Raw genomic sequence first — 20,586 nt, forward strand, 5'->3', positions numbered from 1 at the left:
TTCATATAAAGACTCCTCTTGAGGAGGACACAGTGACATACACCTATAATCCCAACTCTTGGGAAGGTAAGCAGGAGTAATTCCGGGAGTTGGAGACCAACCTAGGATACATTCTGAGTTCAGGCCAAGCTTAGCAAGAGAGGAAGACCCTGTCTTGATTTTTTAAAAAGATCCCTTTAAATGAATTTTTATATTGGACCAGGTTAGCTGATTACTAATAGGCAATGTGTTTCTTCAAAGTGAATAGATTTATATAGTCTTGAATTTTATCTGCGACAGGAAGAAATAGTTTTATAGATTATATTTAAAGGAGTTGCTGGAGGCAACTTCATAATTACAAGTCAGGATGGTGTAATTTCATAGTTACCAAACAGTGTACCTAAATGGTGGGATATAATTAGGGTTTTATGGTCAAGTTGATCTTTTTGAGATGATGATGCCCCCCTGACAGAATGTGGGCCTATTATGGAACTTTAGTCCAGACCCATAATTGTATATAGAAAAATTCAAAACTCAAGCTATGAAAATATTTTTTTCACTTTCAGAACATAAATTACCTTGTGAGTACCAAGTAGGAAAAATGACAATCTTTTATGTAGTTAATGGAGTTAGAAATGAGTCTAGACAAAATAACTTTTCTTTGGCACTGACAAACTGTTAAATCTCATGAAGTTACTTATAAACATACCTTCAGTTATGTTAGCTACATTAAAAAATTGAAGATGCAACCGGGCGGTGGTGGCGCACGCCTTTAATCCCAGCACTCGGGAGGCAGAGGTAGGCAGATCTCTGTGAGTTCGAGGCCAGCCTGGTCTACACGAGCTAGTTCCAGGACAGGCTCTAAAGGTACAGAGAAACCCTGTCTTGAAAAACCAAAAAAGAAAAAAAAAAGAAAAAATGAAGACGCATACACCAAGAACACACTCTCTAATTAATACTTAATGCTTTAAATTTTATTAAAACTTACTGTTATAAATTTGATTTGGCTGGGTCAATGGAAAGAGAAGTTGCATTTTTGAAATTAGCTTGTTATCATAGTACTGCGATCTTAAAGATATATGGAGTTATGTTATTGTTAGCAAATGTTTTCCTTTATAAGGAACCAGTGTGGAGCAGAGGGGGTTTTACATTGTCTATAACTAAAGTATTTCTTCAATCAAATACAAATATACTATGCATGTAAAAAATACAAGAAAGTTTGCTTTCACTATACTTAGCACTCTCCTGCCTACAGCTACCATTTTCTTCTTCTATGGGAGAGTGCACTTGAGTGGCCCACATGCCTTCACAACTGTGCGCAGAGCATTTCCAGCATCATGTCATCCATGCTGACTGCGCCAATGATGGGTCTGAAAAAGAGTTCAGTGATGGCATCAGTACTGATGAATCTCAGCAGGAAAAGGGCGCTATTCAGTTCAGCCGATCTGATCTGGTATTCTCTCTGCATCATCCTGATGTGCTCCGTGAGGATCTGCTGGGTTCTCCACTGAAGGCCCTGGATGTATTTCACGCACTGCAGGCCAGGCAGATCTGGAAGTAGAAAAATCACATGATTTCAAATAGCTCAATACAGAGATCTTACGTTTTTATTCAACATTAGATTTTTTTTGTGCCTTTCCAGTTAAAAAAGGGCTCCAGCTTCTTGATTAAAAGTGCTTTCTGGAGGCAAGAATAACATGCTAAAAACAGACCTAAGTTTTCAGAAACAACACTTCTAAGAATGAAAGAACATGCACTGATTTCTATTGAATGTGCAGTAGGTTTGAGCACATTTAGACAACACTGGTGGCGAGCCAACAAAAGCACACTTAGAATATAACTGAATTCATCACAGCTCCGGATCATGTTCTGTGAAAAGAGAAAGAAACTGATGTTATTTTAAGAGAAATATACCTATGAGAAATATACCAATTGATAATGATATGAAGTTTTGCCAGGTTGCAACTATTTTACCATTCCTTTCCACAATTGTACCTACTTCCAGTCATGAGATTGTAACCCTCAAAACCACGAACTCCTATGTTTTGTATTATTGGACTCCAAGGTGATGTTTACTTCAGAGGTTCATAATGAATTAAATGCTAAGGATTAATATTTTACTCACTAACCATGCTTTCCAAATTTGAAAAAAGTTTTAAAAATATGATCCTAATTCATGTTCCAAAGGGTTCTTTTGGAGAAAAGTACTGACAGAAACGTCTTTTTAAAAGTATCTTCTTAGTGGTATTAAAAGGTTCAAAGATAGACATAAAAGCATCACAGAGTGTAAGATTATTTGAAAGTAACTTTGAAACAGATTTAGTTAAATGATGATATAATTTTCCTTCCTTTTTCTACGAAATTTAACAAATTCAAATTTAAAGCATGATGCTTTAAAAATCAAAACCGTGACAGAAAAGAAACATTCCTATTATAGACACATATCAAATCATAAAAAGGAACACAATAAACACTTATCTAGATTACAATTCTAACTAAAACAGTCCACGTATTAACATCCTCCTTTCGGTTCTGTCCTGACACCCAAGCTTTAATCTCTATCTGATTGTGTGTATATCCCACTGACAAAGCTTCTCTAGGTCTACTTCCAGTTTGCCAAAGCTTCGTTTTGTTAAGGCACCCAGTCACATTTCACAGCACAGTCACTGGCCCTCTCCTTAAAGTGACAAGTTCTTTTTCTTTGCATTAAAAAAAATCTTTTCAGGGTACAAACAAAGAGGGTTCCTTATGGCATTCTCATTTGTACTGTTTTGTTTGGCCCTTCTTTCCAACTCCTCTTCACATCTTCCTGCCCCACCCTGGTACCTGTACTCTTCTACCCACACACAACTTCCCTTCAGTGGAGATAGATAAAACTGCTGGACTCCACAGTTTACATAGCGCCTTAGCCTTTACTTAGCTCCTTATGTTAAAACCTAGTTACATGTTCATATATAATTTAAAACCTTGTGTATCTTTGTTATATGTAAAGTTTTAAACATAAAAACAAGGGGATACAGAAAGGTAATAAGGAAAGAGGCCCCATGTTCTATAGACGTCACACCTTGCACAAATGTGGGTGCATTATTATTATTTAAAAACATACAATTTGACGGGATACACTCGTATTGAGAGAGGAATCAAAAATAGAGGAAGAATGTGAGTGAGGAGAGAGGGAAGGAGGGAGGGAGGAGAAGGGAGGAAGGAGGGAGGAGTGTGCGTTAAGGGGAGGCAAAGGCTGTGAAACAGGGTCAAGGAAAGTGGGAAACTGCTGGAAATATCAACTTCTGAAAGCTAAGACCTTGGTCTCCACTTTGAATCTCAATAGAGCAGGATTAACAATTGCTGTAAAGAGGGAGAAAACTGTTTCTCCTGTGGTCCCAAAAAAAAAATCACCTGAGCGCCGGGCGGTGGTGGTGCACGCCTTTAATCCCAGCACTCGGGAGGCAGAGGCAGGCGGATCTCTGTGAGTTCGAGACCAGCCTGGTCTACAAGAGCTAGTTCCAGGACAGGCTCCAAAACCACAGAGAAACCCTGTCTCAAAAAAACCAAAAAAAAAAAACAAAAAAAAAAAAACCAAAAAAAACAAACAACAACAACAAAAAAAAAACACCTGAGCTACTTGTGTTTTGCAGACTTGCAGAATCTGGGCTAGGCTGAACTACTAACTAACTCCTGAAGGGGAGGAGCTTAGAAAGACTTATCACACCCCCACCCTCCATCCCTCCCCCCCCCCCCCGCACACAACACAAACTCTTCTTAAAGGCACATTTGGAAAACAGGAATGTAAGCAGAGCATGTGTGAAATGAGCAAAAACGGTTTGTTGTTTTTAGAAGTTATGTTACTGAACTTCACGGGCAGCTAAAGAGGGAAGAGAGAGCCATGTCCCACGAAGGCAGAAACTTGTGTAGCAGCAGATAATAAAAGTAGGGGGGCAAGTAAAAAGCTTACTCCTCACCCAATCCGCTTAGTACGGAGTTTCTGGCAGAAGCTCACCCACTTGGCAGAGTATTCAGGATGTGTCCGTCAGCTTCGCATCAGGAGGCGTCACGTGGGCTCCAACACGCCTATAACCGCTGAAAATTCCTAAGTGTCTGTGTGTAGGGATGGTGCTTTTCTGACCTGGAGAGACAGTGCACAAGGCTTACCTGGGTTAAAGAGTACGGTCCCCTTCAGATAGGCGTACTCCTTGGTATCGATGTTCAGACTCCAGCACTTGATAAAGAAGCTCTTTATGGCTTGGATTGCAGCAGCTGAGGGCAGGTGCACAGCCTCCGCGGATGGCTGCTCTGTGGTCAGGGTATCTGCAGGCTCCGCGCCCTCGGCCTCCTGCTGCCTGGTAGTCAGCATCTTCTGCAGCACGCTGGGCTCAGAGATCTCCATCATCTCGAAGTGCAGGTGATCTTGGGCCAACTCAAGCATGAGTAGGGGCGCCCAACAGCTCCGTACCAGCACCAGCTGCTGATCCAGGGGCAAGATCTGGAAGCAGGGCAGGTACTTGACGAAGCGCAGCGTCTTCAACAGGCCAGCTGATGCTGCCTCGCACACCACCTGTGGATTTTTGAGTGCCAGCGGACGCTGCACGCCAGAGGAGGCGTCCCACAAGGGGGCCCTAGGCTGCTCTTCCAGAGCGGCGGGCATTTGATCCGCGCTCCCGGGTGTGCCAGAGGCAACGCCGCTCTGCTGGGGCTGCTCTTCACCGCACACGTAGCTGCGGTACAGGACCGCCAAGGCCTGTGCTCTCTGCAGCCCCTCAGGGCCATGCACACTCTGCGTACAGTAGGACAGCTGCCACCACTCGCCTCCACGACGTGACTCGGGAGCTTCCGGAGCCACGTGCGTCTGCTTGGCGCTAGTGAGCAAGCTGTACAAGATGCTGCCCTGTCTTGGGTGCTCCTCTCCGCAGAAGCAACAGCGATACAGGAGTGAGGGGGCCCGGCCAGCCGGCGGCCCCTCTCTGCCCACCAGGGGTTCGGCGCTGCTGCAGGCGCAACCCCAGCACGGAGCTCCGAATCGCGCTCTGGGCGCCTCGGTCACTGCATTTGACTGCTTGGCGCTGGTGAGCATAGAGTAGAGGATGCTGCCCTGGCGCGGGTGGTTCTCCCCGCAAAAGCAGCAGCGGTACAGGAGGGGCATGGCTTGCCCGCCGGGCAGTCCCTCCCCACCCACGACGGACTGAGAGCCGCAGGCGCAACCCCAGCACTGAGCCCCCAAGCGCACCTTGGGCTCTTCCGGAGCTGCCTGCTTCTGCTTTGCACTCATCAGTAGATTGTAGAGGATGCTGCCCTGCCACGGGTGGTCCTCACCCGCCATGGCCAGACGCTCCTGCTGCCCGTTCTGCCCAGTGGCTGCCGCCTGGGACTTATTTATACTGAGCGCGCACGCAAGCGCGTCCGCCTCCTCCGCCTGGACAAGGGCGCAGAGGGGGGGGGGGGTGCGCCTTTGCGCTTGCACGTGTGTGCTCCTGACCTCAGAAGTTCAAAGGGGCAAACACTCCTTAGAAGCTGGAAATCCAAGGGGAACGTCTCAGCCCTGGAGCTCTTGGACCCTCCCTTCCTTCCTCACTCTATCCTTTTTTCCCCTACCTGGAGAAGAGTAGTGAACCTGGGGCAGCGAGTTAGGGCTCTGTTCCAACTCTTGCCTTTGGACATCTAATCTATTCCCTTTATTGGGGGAAGAAGAGCTTAAACAGGAAAACGGTCCATTTCTATGGCATCTTTATAAACTTTTATGGAGCGATCACAATTTGTATAACTTGCATTTTGTAAAACGTTTGGAAGGTGAGCTCTCGTTTACTAAGACCTTGAAAAGCGTAGACCCTAGACTAGTAGCGTCAGCATCATACACAGAGGCTGAAATGCTTTCTCTTCAGCCCCAGCCAAACTACCTGCACGTGAGTTTTAATGAAATCCATCCCCAGAATGCACATATGCACTTTAAATGTGAAAATTATTGGTGGAAGCAGTCAATAACAAATGTTCAATTTAATTCAATTAATCACCGATTCTGTCCTGGATGCTCGGGTCACGGAGCTGGGGGCAGGGGTTGCGAACAGTATGCACTTGTAGCTGAATCGTGAGAACATAATAATCGCAGGGTTGTTACTGTGGGAACTTCTCATTCTTTTGTAGAAGCAGAAAGCTGATTACTGTCCGTTTCAAACCATCCTAAGATACTAATGACAAAAACAAGATTCAGAAAGCCCGAATGCTGGGCATTTTTCTGGGAGCCTCCTTTCTTTAGTTTCACATGAGAATAGGGGATTCTCTTTATCCAACCGTCTGGCTTTGTGTAACTTGCCAATTCTTATACTCACAAGCCCCCGAACTTTAAGAGCACCAGCCTTTGGCGTTACTGAACATGAAAGGGGATTAGAACACAGCAATTGGTATGGGACCTCTCTCTCTGGTTTCCATTCTCCCTCTTCCTCTTCTGTTCCCTCCCCGTTCAGTTCTGTGGGGCCACGAAAACATAAGAAAATTGAGGGCACCCTCAGTTTTCCCTGTTGTCGTCTTGACAATTTCATACATGTGCAAACTTTACTGTGATCATATTCACCCCTATTACCATCACTTAGTCACCTTCTCCTGCTGATTTTCTTCTCCTCTTCATCCCAATTAATGTCCCCCTACTTCCTTGTTTTTTATTATTTATTTATTTGTTTGTTTGTTTATTTTTATCTTGTTTATTGTGGATCTTGTATGGGTAGCCATAACTGCTATGTGTTCAAGATGGCAATGGTTTTGTTTTGTACAAAAGAAAGAGTTTCGTAACATTCTTCTCTTATAGTCTTTTTGCCATAGCTTATGTAATACACCCTATGTCTTGGAGGCTTGATATGGATGTCACATTTAGGGCAGAGTACTCAACAGTTAATTTGTTTTCTACCTTTGATAGGTCCTATGTTACAGAGGTTTAATTTCTTGCCCCGTCATCTAATGAACTCCATTTAAATCCTGGTTTTGTTATTTTGTAGTTCCATGGCCTTAGGGAACATACTTCTTATTGTTGCGATAAAAAAGTTACCACCAATGTAGTGGTGTACAGCAACACAAATAACATAAATCTATCATATGACAGTTTGAGGAACCAGAAATCCAAAGTCAGTTTTACTAGACTAAAACGGCAGCACCATTCATTTCTGGTGGCTCAAAGGAAGAATCTATTGCCTTGCCTCCTCAGGCTTCTGCCTGCATTCCTTGGCTCTTGGACACATCAGTCCCTCTTCTGTCTCCATATTAACCTCTGATTTTTTTTATGAAAGTTTGCGATTGTGTTAAATCCACCTACAAAATCCAGAAGGATATTGCCATCTTAAAATCCTAAACTTAATTACATCTACAAAACCTCTTTCACTCCATAAATAAATTCACAGCTTCTTATGACTAGGGCCTGCACACCTATGGGGGGCCCATTGTTCAACCATAGGAAAGTTCCTCAGCACCTTACATGTAAAAAGTGGACAGTAGTATCTAGGATATAGTTCTTATATATGAGTTCATTTGTTTAAAATAGTTAGAAGACTATTAAACATGGTAAGTCTCAGTTGTAGGACAGCAGGGGATACATTATGGAACAAGAAGTAATACTGAAAAGCACTATCATAACGCTGTCTCTCTTGCTGAAGCTCCTCATTCTCCATTCAAGCATTTGTCCCCACTTATCCTCTATATCCCCATTTCCAGATTCAAACTACTCAGGGGTATAGCACAAGTAATAAAAACCCAGAGACAGAAACTGGGCTTCAACCTGAGGGTCAAAAAAGCAAAACAGTCAGCCACTGGCTCTTACCTCTACCTCAGTCTGAAATGGCGATCCTGAGATCCTCCAGGAGTCTCAGAATGAGGCTGAGACTGAGAACTGTCTCCTCCTGTTTTATATTCCTTTCTAGGGCTGGGATTAAAGGCATGCACCACTTGGATTAAAGGCATGCACTGCCCAGTTTCTATGGCAAACTAGTGTGGTTCCTGAGATTAAAGGTGTGTGTTACAATGTCTGGTGTGAAAGACTGGCCAGTGGGGCTGTTTCACTCCCTGATCTTCAGGCAGACTTTATTTATTAAAATACAAATGAAATATCACTACACCTGGGTTGTGAGATCTACAAGAAGAATTCATATTGACAATGTTAACTCATTGCCCATTCTATTATTGTCATTTTGAATATTCAAGCTCCTGTATTAATTATACTTGATATTGCTGCTTAACAATCTTTTTTCTTAACCCCCAATTAGCCTAGCTAAAACACAAGCTACCCAAGTCTTTCACCTTAATGTCAAAATGCTAGCTATAATTTTTTTCCAGACAAAGATTCTCTGTCTAACTTCCTCAGTTGTCTTGGATCTCACTCTGTAGACCAGGCTGGTCTCAAACTCAGAGAGATCCACCTGCCTCTGCCTCCCACGTGCTGGGATTAAAAGTGTGCACCACCACCACCTGGCACTAGTTATAATTTTATTTTCTTCTTAGCCTCTGATGATCTGTTTCCTTAGTTAAACGATGCTTAGCAATTGTCTCTCCCAATCCATATCAAAGATGCTTGCATACAAGGAATCTGTCACTCCGTACCTACCAATTAGTTTAATGTTCTACATACAGTAGATCCTCAAAAATGTGCTTGTTGGGCAACTTTAACTTTGGAAAGAAAGAACATTGTAATCTGACAACATAAAGGCAGCCTGTTCCTACACAGTCTCTGTGTTGCTGACTCTTTAGGGAGGAAGCAGACTTTGTTAGATTCATAGCTCCTGGTACAAATGTTGTTACAATCCGTACAGCAAAGCAAAAAGAGAACTGAGTTAGCAGTTAAAAATTAGGACTCCTCTGTTCTCAAGATATAATGGGCTCTCAAAGTGTTCTTTGATTATTATTATTAAGAGATGTGAATTATACGGAGTCATGGCCTTCCTGAGACAATTTTATTAATGCACTTAATGTATTTTATCATGGCCACTCCCCATATTACACTCATTTGCTGCCCTTTCTTCTCAGTTTCATACAAGAAAGAAAATGTGGCAATCATCATGGCTTATTCTGTCTGACATGTTCATTTTCCTTCCATTTTTTTCTGCAAAAAATATGATTTCATTTTTCTTTATTTCTGAATCAATTGCGCTGTGCATGTGTGCTACACTGTATTCATTCATCCAGTGATGGACACTGGTACCTTAAGCGTTATTATTACGAGTGCCATGGTAAGCATGGGTATACGTATCTCTGTTTCCCACGGAATTTGATTCCTTTGGGATATACGCCTAGTAGTGACAGAGCTTAATTATTTGGAAATTCTATTTTTAGGTTTTTTTGCAGAACCTCCATACTGATTCCCATAGGGGTTGAATTACTTGTCACTCCCACCAACCCTTATAGGTTAGGTTTCTCCTGTAATTTTGCTGGCATTTGCTGTTTTCTTTCATCATAAGAAACATTATTACTGGATGAAAGAGAGCTCCAGGGTAGATTTAACTTGCATTGTCCTGATGTCTAAGGACATGGAACTTTTTTCACATATATTTATTGTGTTTCTTTTGAAAACTGTCTGGTTGGATCATTTTTCATTAATTAATTGGATTATTTGGATCTTGGGTATGTAAAATTTTTAATTCTTTATATAGTTTAGATATTGAGCCATTGTCAAATACATAATTCAATTCAATGAATCACCCTTAGGTTAGCTTTCTCTGTCATGAAATGTGGACAAATTTCTATAAATCAATATTTGACATGGGATTCTCCTCTGTCTCTGCCTACTTTGTAAAGCCTTTAAAAGACTTTTATATCTTCTTCTCACTCTGGTGATTTATAGAAACGTTTGCTGCCCCTTTGTTAAGTACAAATGGGAATATAGTAATCTAAATGTATATTTGTTTGCGTCTGATGTTCTGCCATTTAGCAGAGTAGTACGTAAAATAAAACATTGCAAGCTATTTTTTTTCCTGTTTGTTTTGTTCTGAAACAGAATCTGATATATCTCAGGCTGGCCTCAATATGCTGTGTAGTCAAGAATGACCTTGAACTTCTGATTCTCCTGCCTCTGCCTTTTGAATATTTGTATTATAGGCATGCATGACTACAATACGTTTGAGCAGGGCAGGGGACTGATCCCAGGGGCCTCAGGAATGCTAGGCAAGTTGTCTAACAATTAAGTTACAGTCCTGGCTGTGAAGTAATTGTAATATGTGCACCTTAACTGAATGCCTTTCAAGGATTTCTTTAAGAATATTTTATTTTATTTACTATGTTTTAAAATAGCCTAGAAACTTAAACCCATTTTGTTTTACTTTAATTATAGATAACTCTTACGTATTTGGTGCATTTGAGTCTGGGTTTTACGTTAGTGTATGTGACTGGAACTTGAGAGAAAGGTTAATTTGTAATGTGCTCATTGTTCCTGTTCTTTCTCAGTAGCTGAGTCTTCTAGTTTTTTCGCATTTTCCCTTGAAGTGGTGATCTGATCTTCTATTTACAACTCTGAAGGACTTTCTGAGCTCTTTGGATTGACTGTTTCTAAAGAGAGATTGCCTGTTTGTCCTTCAGAAGTATTCATCCTTGGAAATGTCAGGAGAAAACTGACTTCATATTTCCACTTTCCATTTTTTTTTTCGAACAAATGGCCCTTGGGAAGCAAAATCATCCAAATACACCAGTGTGTTTTGCTAGCCTGCTGGGCACTACAGGATTAGCAAAGACATAACCTTCTAAGGCAGACACAGAATTTCTCATTTGATTTGTTCCATAGTCTCAGGCCATTATGATAGTAAGACAAAAGGACACTTATCAAATTAACCTGTCATATGCTGAGTCTGTCCCTAACTGCAATTCAGATATCAAGACCAACTCATTGTGTGATGACCTTGGCCAGTTGGACACCTGCTTTGTGGAATCCATTATCTGTTCCAACTCAAGGTGGGAGTAAAGCTGTCCTGCCTGCCTGAACACAACCTTCAACTTCAAAGTCATGCAGCTTTCACTAAAGGATGTAGGAGTCAAGTCCAGGTGGGGATAAGATTGGATAAAATTGTAAAACTGACCTTTGCCGGTAAACTATGTGACCTTAGAAGACAGGATGATTTGAAATTTGATCCAGTTTTTAAACCTGGGCTTATCAGATTGGATGCCATCGACTTCAGTCCTTTTAGTAAATGGGTGACAGAGAATATCAGTGGTGGTTTCTTTATTTTTCAAGGGGAACATCATGTGAGCAGTATTGTAAAATTAGAGTAGTTCATAAAACCCATATTACCTTCTAGATGAGCTATCAAAAAAAGTAATCAACCATCTTAAGGGTTGATTCCAGTTGCTGAGTTGAAATTAGAACTTTCCTAATCACTGTGATCCTGAAATATTCTAAAAGCAACTTAATGTTTATTGTTGCTCTCAGTGATTGAGGGAGCCATTATGGGGCTAGTAAGAAACCCGGCTCTAGAGAAATTCCCAGGAATTCAAAAGGATGACCCCAGGTAAGACCCTAAGCAATAGAGGAGAGGGTGCCTGAGCTGACCTTGCCCTGTAGTCAGACTGATGAGTATCTTAATTATCACCATAGAACCTTCATCCAGCAACTGATGGAAACAGAGGCAGAGACCTGCATCAGAGCACTGGACTGATTTCCCAAAGTCCAGATGAAGAGTGGGAGGAATGAGAATATGACCAATGAGGTCAAGACCATGGTGGGTACACCCACTGACACAGTCTACCTGAGCTAATGGGAGCTCACCAACACCAGTGGGACTGAGAAGGAAGGAACAAGCAAACTAGCCCCTCTGAATGTGCTTGAGAGTTGCATGGCTGGGGCAGACTGAGGGGCTACTGACAGTGGCACCAGGATTTATCCCTAGTGCTTGTACTGGTGTTTGGGGGAACCTACTCTTTTTGGAGGGATACCTTGTTTAGCCTAGATGTAGTAGGGAGGGCCTTGGACCTTCCCCAGAGCAATGTGCCTTACCCTTTCTGAGGAGTGGATGGCAGGAGTGGGAACTTGGATCGGTATGTATAATGAAAAGAGATAGTTTGTTTTCTTTTTCAAATGAATGAATAAATAAATAAATAAAAGCAAATTTCTTAATCAAACAACCACCAAATGTAACATTCGTCAAACTGATTTACTTTTTACTAAATCTACTGAGTTTTTAAATCCATATTCATGCCAGATGTTGGTAAAAGTATCTATTTGATGAACTTGACCAACTTACAGTTTTGAAAATGATTGTGTCATTGACTTGGCTGTTTGCAATGAGACCAATTCAACTGATAGGACAAAGTTAGAAAATGGTTACTCCATTGACATCCAGGGTTTCTGATAGCAATTTTAGTGACAGACTTCTGTCCTATATGAGGCTGTAATTCCTAGGAAATTTTGTTTTCCCCTCTGGCTTTTCTTAGCAACTTATTCTTCACAATCATCACATCTACGCTGCCCGTGAAAAGGCATATTGAAAGCACATATAACTCCAGAATGCAACAACGAGCGAGGGATTTCTTCCATAGTTACTTCTCCTTTACTTTCATTAAGTTGCTCAGCCTTTATGCCTTTCACCTGATTGTGTGGTTTTTAACAATTAGGTCAGTCCTTCAGTGTGTTGAATACTGATTGCCTGTCTTAACAAAATCAGCTTTTAGTTTAACTGTCAGTACTGTGAGGGCAAACACATTTTATTTGCTTGCTGAGAATATACAAAATAATGTTATATATCTTTAAGAAACATTAGCAGTACCTCAGAAATGTGAATTGTTAGAGGTAGATGGTGAGTTAAGTCAGTAGCATTAGGTTTTCTGAAGTTACGTTTCCCATTTATACCAAATTTGTGCATTGAAAAGGCTCTATACGTTTACATTACAAATGTGCTGAACAGTAAGAGATCCCTGCAGTCCATGTAAGTCATTCAGGCCTCGTGTTAACAATCTCATTATTTTCTTTGAGTAAACAACAGCAAACATAAATGAAAAAAATTCACCAGATACAGTTCATTTTTTTTTTTTTTGCAGCAAAGCAAATTGTGGATAATGAAGAGAACTAGAAATTTCACTTCCAAGCTGATATTTTTGCCATGACGAATAGTTGGGTTGTAAAAAGAAAGGAAGAGCCAAAACTAATTCTAAATACCCCCAAACAAACTGACTCAGCTCAAGGTCTCAGAAACAAGTTATGAGATGAGGACTTCCCTGAGAGATGATTTCCGGAACAATAATGAAGGTATAGGAAATATGAAATTGGAACCAAGGAAACACCAGAATGATAGTGTGTTACCATGGCCACTATTAAAGGAACCAAAGGAGTTTCTATTGGTATTCCAAGAGATGTATAACAGAATGCTTTCCAGAATTATCCACCACAAAGAACACTGAATTAGCAATAAGTTTCTATTCCATTAGGTTAAAGGTCCTCTTCAACTATGAATTTATAGTGGTACAAAATAAGTCAGTATGAAGTAAGTCACAGTGGCATGAGGGGGACTAGTTAACCACCTGCACTATAATCCGAGGTCTAAAACAGAAGAAACTAGGGAAGGGATGAGAGGCATGCCAGGGGAAATTTGTGGCCTATCATCCAGAACTGGTTGCCAGGAGATGACTCCAAGTACATAGGGCACAGTTGATTCAAGTGATACAATGAGCACATTGGCATGCCTCTGCTGAGCTTGTTCACTTTTGAAAACCACGTTGCCATTATACTCTAAGATATTCAGGTTTTTAAGGAAGTGGGGCTTGAGGGGAGAAAGCAGGCAAGAACATTTACCCATAACTGGATAATCATTTCCCCTAACTAACTCTTTTCCTTTCTCAACCCTCCTCCTCCAGATGATGAAAAAGACAATTTACAAACAACATAATAGTCGTTTCCCGAACCAGCTCCAACTTTGAAAAATTCAGAGTTGAGGAATTTCTCAATACCTTGGGTCTATGTACACATTTTTGAGATGAAACTTTGCACAAACCTCCTCTAGACTTGGTTACACAGATTCTGTGCTAAAATGTGATGTGGGAAGCCGGGCAGTGGGGACTCAAGCCTTTAATCCCAGCACTCAGAAGGCAGAAGCAGGCAGATCTCTGTGAGTTTGAGGCCAGCATGGTCTACAAGAGCTAGTTCCAGGACAGGCTTCAAAGCTACAGAGAGAAACCATGTCTCAAAAAACCAAAAAAAAAAAAAAAAAAAAACCATAAAAAAAAGCCAAAATCAACCACAAAAAACACCAAAAATCAAACAAAAAAAAGTGATGCAGGAACCCTAATCCCTCATTTTAATGTGAGTTATCCTTGGCTTATGGTCCCATAAAAGTATAGCCCTTACCATATTAAAGGACCTGACTTCTTCTTTCCAACTCTTTATCACTTGCTTTTTATGCCCTTGTTATCTGATCTCCTTGACAGTCCTCAAATTGTAGCCTTCCACATCACTTGACTTCTTCTTACTGCCATCAGGTCTTAGCTACACTCGTACATATGCTCTTCCTGAACCCCTAGTCAGAAATGCCACTTCTGAACTCTTTATCCTTGCTGCCTGATTCCGTCCTCAGTTTTCTTGGCTGCTATTACTGAGCATACTTCTTCATTGAATTATTTTTTGATTAGTGGACTTTACTGCAAGAATATTCATCCTATGAAAACAGGGACTGAAGCACTCGGTTCCATTTCTAGAACTAAGAGCAGGTCCTAGAGTATGGAACACGATGGATAATGTGGCCTGATTATTCTCCCTGTTTTCTGTGCAAGGCAGAATTAATGGAATTTCTTTCCATTCTCTTGTTGGCTGAGCAAATCCTTGTTATTCTATGGGCAATTCCATAGTTAGTCACCTAAACAATTATCAAGCACCCACACCTGCTCTTCCTCTGTGTCTACCCTCTCTTCTTTATGAGCCTTGTTCAGTGCTCTGTAAGGTAGAAATTACCTTTCTCAAAACTGATTCAGTAGTTATTCAGCAATATTAGCATTTGATGTTAACATTCTACAAGTAGGAGAGAATGCACGTGAATGAGAACTGAAATATTTTATAATAATTCTGTTAAGATTCCCAATCCTCGAAACACTGCATTATATTCTGGTGTTTCTCTTGTATCTAGATTTTTTTAAAATTTTATTTATTTATTTATTTATTTATTTATTTATTTATTTATTTATTAAAGATTTCTGCCTCCTCCCCGCCACCACCTCCCATTTCCCTCCCCCTCCCCCGATCAAGTCCCCCTCCCTCATCAGCTTGAAGAGCAATCAGGGTTCCCTGACGTGTGGGAAGTCCAAGGACCACCCACCTCCATCCAGGTCTGTATCTAGATTTTTGTGCAAGAAGAAAGTAGCTTGTGTATTACTGGAATCTTTTAAGTCTGTAAATAAGCTTTAATTTCATAATAAATGTCTTTTTTTTTTAGACAGCAAAGGTCATACCAAATAGACTCAACTTGTTAAATGGGCTGAACTTGTTTAGCATCTGTTAAAAGTTCACTTAAGGTTTTTATTATGATTATATATTGATTTGCTAGGTATCCTTTTAAAGTTCTTTGATTAAGGGTCAGTAGAGCAAAGCCTTTCACATTTCAAGGCCATTAAGTCCTATTAAAAGGGTAAATTGTATAATGCATTGCTTCTCTCTGTGCAAACCTCAGCTGTATTTTATTAAAGTGGAGCATATAGTGCTTTTTATTAGCACTCAGTCACTTACATATAATAAGAAAGGGAGGCCCAAACAAGTATACTTAAGTAAATTTCTAAATATAGCCCTTAGAGTCTGAGGAAGAAGTACAATATTCTGTGATATCACAAATTATAGTATTTCATTTAAAACGCAATATATTTTATACACTTTTAAAACTTCATTATATGAAATTCTCATAGAATTAATTAAAATATTAAAACCACGAAAGTAAAATACTTTATGCAGAAAAAGGGAGACTCTTACAGACTGTTAGTGGAGATTGCAGCTTAGTGCAATTATGGAAAGCAGTATCCATTTTCCTCAAAAACATCATACATAACTACTATATGGTCCCCAAAATACCAGTACTGGATATTTATCTATGGAAAATAAAATCAGCCTATTAAAGAGATATTTATAATACTATAGTTATCGAAGCATTATTCCTTGTAGCCAATACATGGAATTAGTGAAGATGGTCATCAACACATAAATGGATGAAAGCAGTGTAGTACTCACACACTGGGATATTATTCATCATAATAAATAGTGAAATGCTATTAGTGGCAGCATGGATAGAACCAGAGGATACTACAATAAGTGAAATAATTGAGATATAGACAAACAAATTCTGTCCGTTCTCACTCACGTGGGAAAACATGAATTTTGATTTTATAGAAATAGAGTAGAAGACTGGTTACTTAAGTTTATGCATGATAGAGGAAGAGAAAAATAGACAGAAATTATATAATAGGTACCAAAACACCATTGCAAAAGATTTAGTTCTGATATTTTACATCATAAAGTGAGAATTATAACCCCAAACAATTTATTATGGATTTTACCAAGAGCTAAAAGACAGTATTTGCAAGGTTACTACAATGAAGAGTGGTAAATTGCAGATGGAAATGTTAATTGTCTGGTTTGATCAGTACATATATGCATGCACAGAAATATATTCAATACATTTAATTATTGGGCTACTTAAATGTTCCAAAATGCCTCTATAATATAGATATTCATAATACACTATGTTACATTAAAGTGTGAGGATCTCTCTGTAAACCTTGACTGTTCAAATACAGCTGACTTTTGGTATTGTCTGGAGATCTTATAAAATTACTGAGGCTCTGGTTACATGAAAACAGGATATGCCCTGGACACAATTTGATAAGAAGCAGACCAGACAAGTAACCCCAATAAACAGCTATATTTGAAAATAATGGGTGTAAAAATAAAACCCAATATTGTCTTTTTTGTATTATAATAAGGTAACGAAATCATATTTCAAATGGGGAAGTCTTCATAAAACAAAAATAAACCTTAAAATAGTACTTGTAATTAATGGGAATGGTATATCCTATGCCTACATCTATATTGTTCAGCTTATCATATTAGCAAAATGATAAGATGGGACAGAAATTGTGGTACTAGTGAGTAACACTTGAAACTTGGGGTGATGGACAGTTATACTAGACCCTGAGAAGTAACAAAACATAGAGTCTCCATAGCAAGAGTACACTATACAAAGTAGTATAGAAAAAAGTCAGTACTAAACTCTCCCTTGGAAAATATAGATTCCAGGAAACCACGAGTGAATCTCTTATGTTCTTCTAACTTGTTGAGAGCATCTGTATACTTACATACCACCTAAGAGAAGGCCAAGTCCTATGACTGCCTTAGCTTGGATCCTCATCATTCCACCAATGTGGCAGCTATTACAAGGAAGGATGCCTCAGGTTACCTGGACAAGTCTGACGTCAATGAAACAGGATATGTAAGCCTCCTAGTAAAAGAAAGGCATTCTCCTGTTATCTAACACAGTACTACCCACACTGCAGAAAGTTTCTGTTCCTCATGAAATGAATTTGTATCATAGAAACTTACACTCTTCATTAAAAATGTATCAATGTGTTAAAATATTAATAATAGTCTACTATCAGAGTAAATTTTGAAATAATGACACTTTCTTATATTAAAAAATTCACTCCTAAACTTTAACTTTAAAGCTGTAGACCTAAGTCTCGTGGTAGCACTATTTTAGCTCGCACAGGGAAATACAGTAATCCATTGTCAGGTCTAGTCTTTAATAACATGGAATAGCAGAGAAAGGAAAAGCCGTATATAAAGTTCCCCTACTGTATACAAGCAATTCATGGTTCAGCTATATTCACCAGTCTTCTCATATTAAAACTACAATCCTCATGTTCAGCTCTCCGATGACACTAAACCACTTGCACAGAGTATGATAAATTGTTTTGCTCATTACTCCAAGGAAGGAATAAAAATATAATACTGAGATCAGAATCAACTAGTTAGATGAGATGGGTCAAATTTTCACATTTTAAAATCAGGATCTCTAGCATCCCCCTGCTCAATACAAAAAGAGTTTTGAGGTCCTGGTTTTGTTTTCCATTTTCCAGTCAAGTGAGTTAACAGGCCTTAACTTTTTTCTTTTCTGTACTAACATTATCTAAATAAGCACTTGATGGAAGAAGAGTCAACTCTGCTTCATAAATGCTAACAAAAATAAATCAAGGAAAATAAACTACTACTGATATATTTCTTTCATTCCAAATGGAACATGGTTGTACTTTGGACACATTCGTCCCATGGTATATTAATTTCTTAAGGTGTGACGAATATGTTATTTAAGTCCCATAAAACCTACCATTTCTTTTACTTTACATGTTCCATGGATGGTTTTCTATGTTGTTCTGTGCCTATTAATTCTATGATGGGCTTCAAAGAAACTGTTCTATCCAAGAGATGCTTGGTGGAATAATTAATTTAATTAGGGCACCTTGCAGGAGCGTTGGTGACATTTAGGTGGATAAACCGCCAAGGAATGCCTTGTATATGTTTATATGTCTGTGTTGTGAACACTACCTATCCCCTATGATTTATGCACCAATCCAAATGCCTATATATCTTAAGGGGAGGATTCTTGTAAACCCCTTATGTGTTCCTTCATGAACTCTCTCCCTTCCATCTCAAAACTTTAGTGGTCCCAATCTTGTACTGATCTTCTGTGAGTCATCACAATTGCTGAGAGCTCAAATGGAGCATAGCTGTGCAATGCCTGGATGTTTTACAACAGTATTTAAAAAAAAACCTGACTCTCTTTTTTCTTTCATTTATAGACATAAAAACATTTGAATTTACTATTCTGCAACAAATAGTATGGCAGAAGAGAAATTATGGAGTCAGCCATGATTTTTAGGTTTCTACCATACTAAGAGCATATACTTTCCTTTGGTTGGAGGAGCAAAATTCTTCAAATGCTGATATCATAGTAGCTTTAGAGTTTCTATATATCCATAATCGTGCCACAGACATTATGAAGAGCAAAAAATCATATCTTAGTAAAGTAGACTTTTATTATCTTTTATAGTAATGTATCATTACAATATTTTTGATACAGTTTTGAATTCTGATTAATTTACATAAAATGTGTATGTAACAGAGGAGTCGGATAGGTTAAAATGCAGGATTTTATACTATTTTATTCCTTATCATGATAATTATTGAATATCTCTCAAGACATTGTATAATATTTCTTCTTTCAGTGTATCCAAATGTTCATTTTAATCACCCTCTCACATCCCTTTTGGGTTTTTTTGTGAGATTTTAATATAACTCTGACATTTTTCCTTCATTTTTTTTGCCCCAAACTCTCCCACATTCCTTTTCCTATTCTCTTTCAAATTAATAGCTACTTTTCCACTAATTGTTATTGCATAATATATGTATTCCTACCTTCTTTTAAAAACTTAGTTGGGTATGGATAAATAAGTTTTTGACAACCAGTCATTCAATTCAAAACAACAGTTCCTTTAACAGAATAGAATTTCTGGTCTGTTTTACCTACAATTGACCTGTATGAAAATTCCTGGCTCTTAAGTAATTTCAATATTTTTTAGGATTTAGCATGGGCACCATTCTATAGTTTCTCTCCGATACTGTTACAAGCCTTCCAGTCAAAATGACAACTTTCTCTCCACCCAATGACTCTCCTTTCTAAGAAGCAGGATGATGAATGACAAACTAATTAGGTGGTTAAATGTCTCTTAACATATTTACTAGTAATTTAATATGCCACCATTTTCTCTGCACCTTACTGACCTGAACTATTGTGGTATATTATCTGTGTTCTAATAAATAAAGCTTACCTGAAGGTCAAAGGCAAAGCAGCCACACCAGTGAACCGTACAGGCCAGGAAGTGGTGCCACATACCTTTAATCCCAGGACTCAGGAGACAGAGGCAGATGAATCTCTGTGAATTCAAGACTACCCTGGACTACACAAGTTTGAATCTATCTAAAAGAGAAACAGAGCTCACACAAAAGTGATTCCAGCACTTGGGATCACACGCCTTTAATCCCAGCACTAGGGAGGTGGAGACTGGAATGATATGGCTGGCGGGAGAGAGGAATATAAACAGGAAGAGACAGGAACTCAGTGGAGTGTGGAATCTGAGGTTGGTGGAGAGCACTGCAGGATCAATACTTTGTCTGAGCCTTGGTAGAAGTAAGAGCTCTCTAGTGGCTTGGTTGCTTTGCTTTTCTGATCTTCAACTTGAACCCCTATCTCTCTCTCTGGGTTTTTATTATTCATGCTACACTGAACCTAGTCATAAACATATAGCTGGCTTAAGGAAAACTGGGAACAATAATTTATTTTATTCATTTTTTTTTATATTTTGATTGAATTGTTTTCCCAACTCCAAATCTCCCATCCTCCCTATTCACCCAATCTCTCTCTCTCCTTCTCAGCTAAAACAAAACAAAAAAATCAAAATCAAAATGAAAGACCAATAAGACAAATAATAAAGCAGAAACTCCATGAAGTTTTTGTGTGTGTGTGTGTGTTGGTCAACTACTCCTGGACATGGGACCTACCCTGGATGCGGCTTATATACCCAGTGACACTTCACTGGGGAAAACTGACTTACTCTTTTCCAACACACATCAATTGA

The 20,586-nt window shown here is 39.4% G+C and overlaps 1 protein-coding gene across 1 annotated transcript; it reads right to left on the reverse strand.

The window, feature by feature from the left end:
- Positions 1-934: 934 nt before the first annotated feature.
- Positions 935-5,313, reverse strand: Nr0b1 (nuclear receptor subfamily 0 group B member 1). Its single transcript, XM_075957596.1, has 2 exons — positions 4,129-5,313; positions 935-1,530 (listed from the first exon to the last, which is right to left on the reverse strand). Exons 1-2 carry the CDS (start codon positions 5,291-5,293, stop codon positions 1,286-1,288), a joined length of 1,410 nt encoding a protein of 469 aa, XP_075813711.1. The 5' UTR covers positions 5,294-5,313; the 3' UTR covers positions 935-1,285.
- Between the last annotated feature and the right edge of the window lie 15,273 nt (positions 5,314-20,586).

The sequence above is a fragment of the Microtus pennsylvanicus genome, chromosome X (assembly GCF_037038515.1).
Source record: "Microtus pennsylvanicus isolate mMicPen1 chromosome X, mMicPen1.hap1, whole genome shotgun sequence".
NCBI classification, from domain to species: Eukaryota; Metazoa; Chordata; class Mammalia; order Rodentia; family Cricetidae; genus Microtus; species Microtus pennsylvanicus.

Coding starts and splice junctions, on each gene's coding strand:
- Nr0b1 (XM_075957596.1), bottom strand. CDS start 5,293: ATGGCGGGTGAGGACCACCCGTGGCAGGGCAGCATCCTCTACAATCTA. Junction 1,531..4,128: donor GACCGTACTCTTTAACCCAG/GTAAGCCTTGTG, acceptor TTCTACTTCCAG/ATCTGCCTGGCCTGCAGTGC.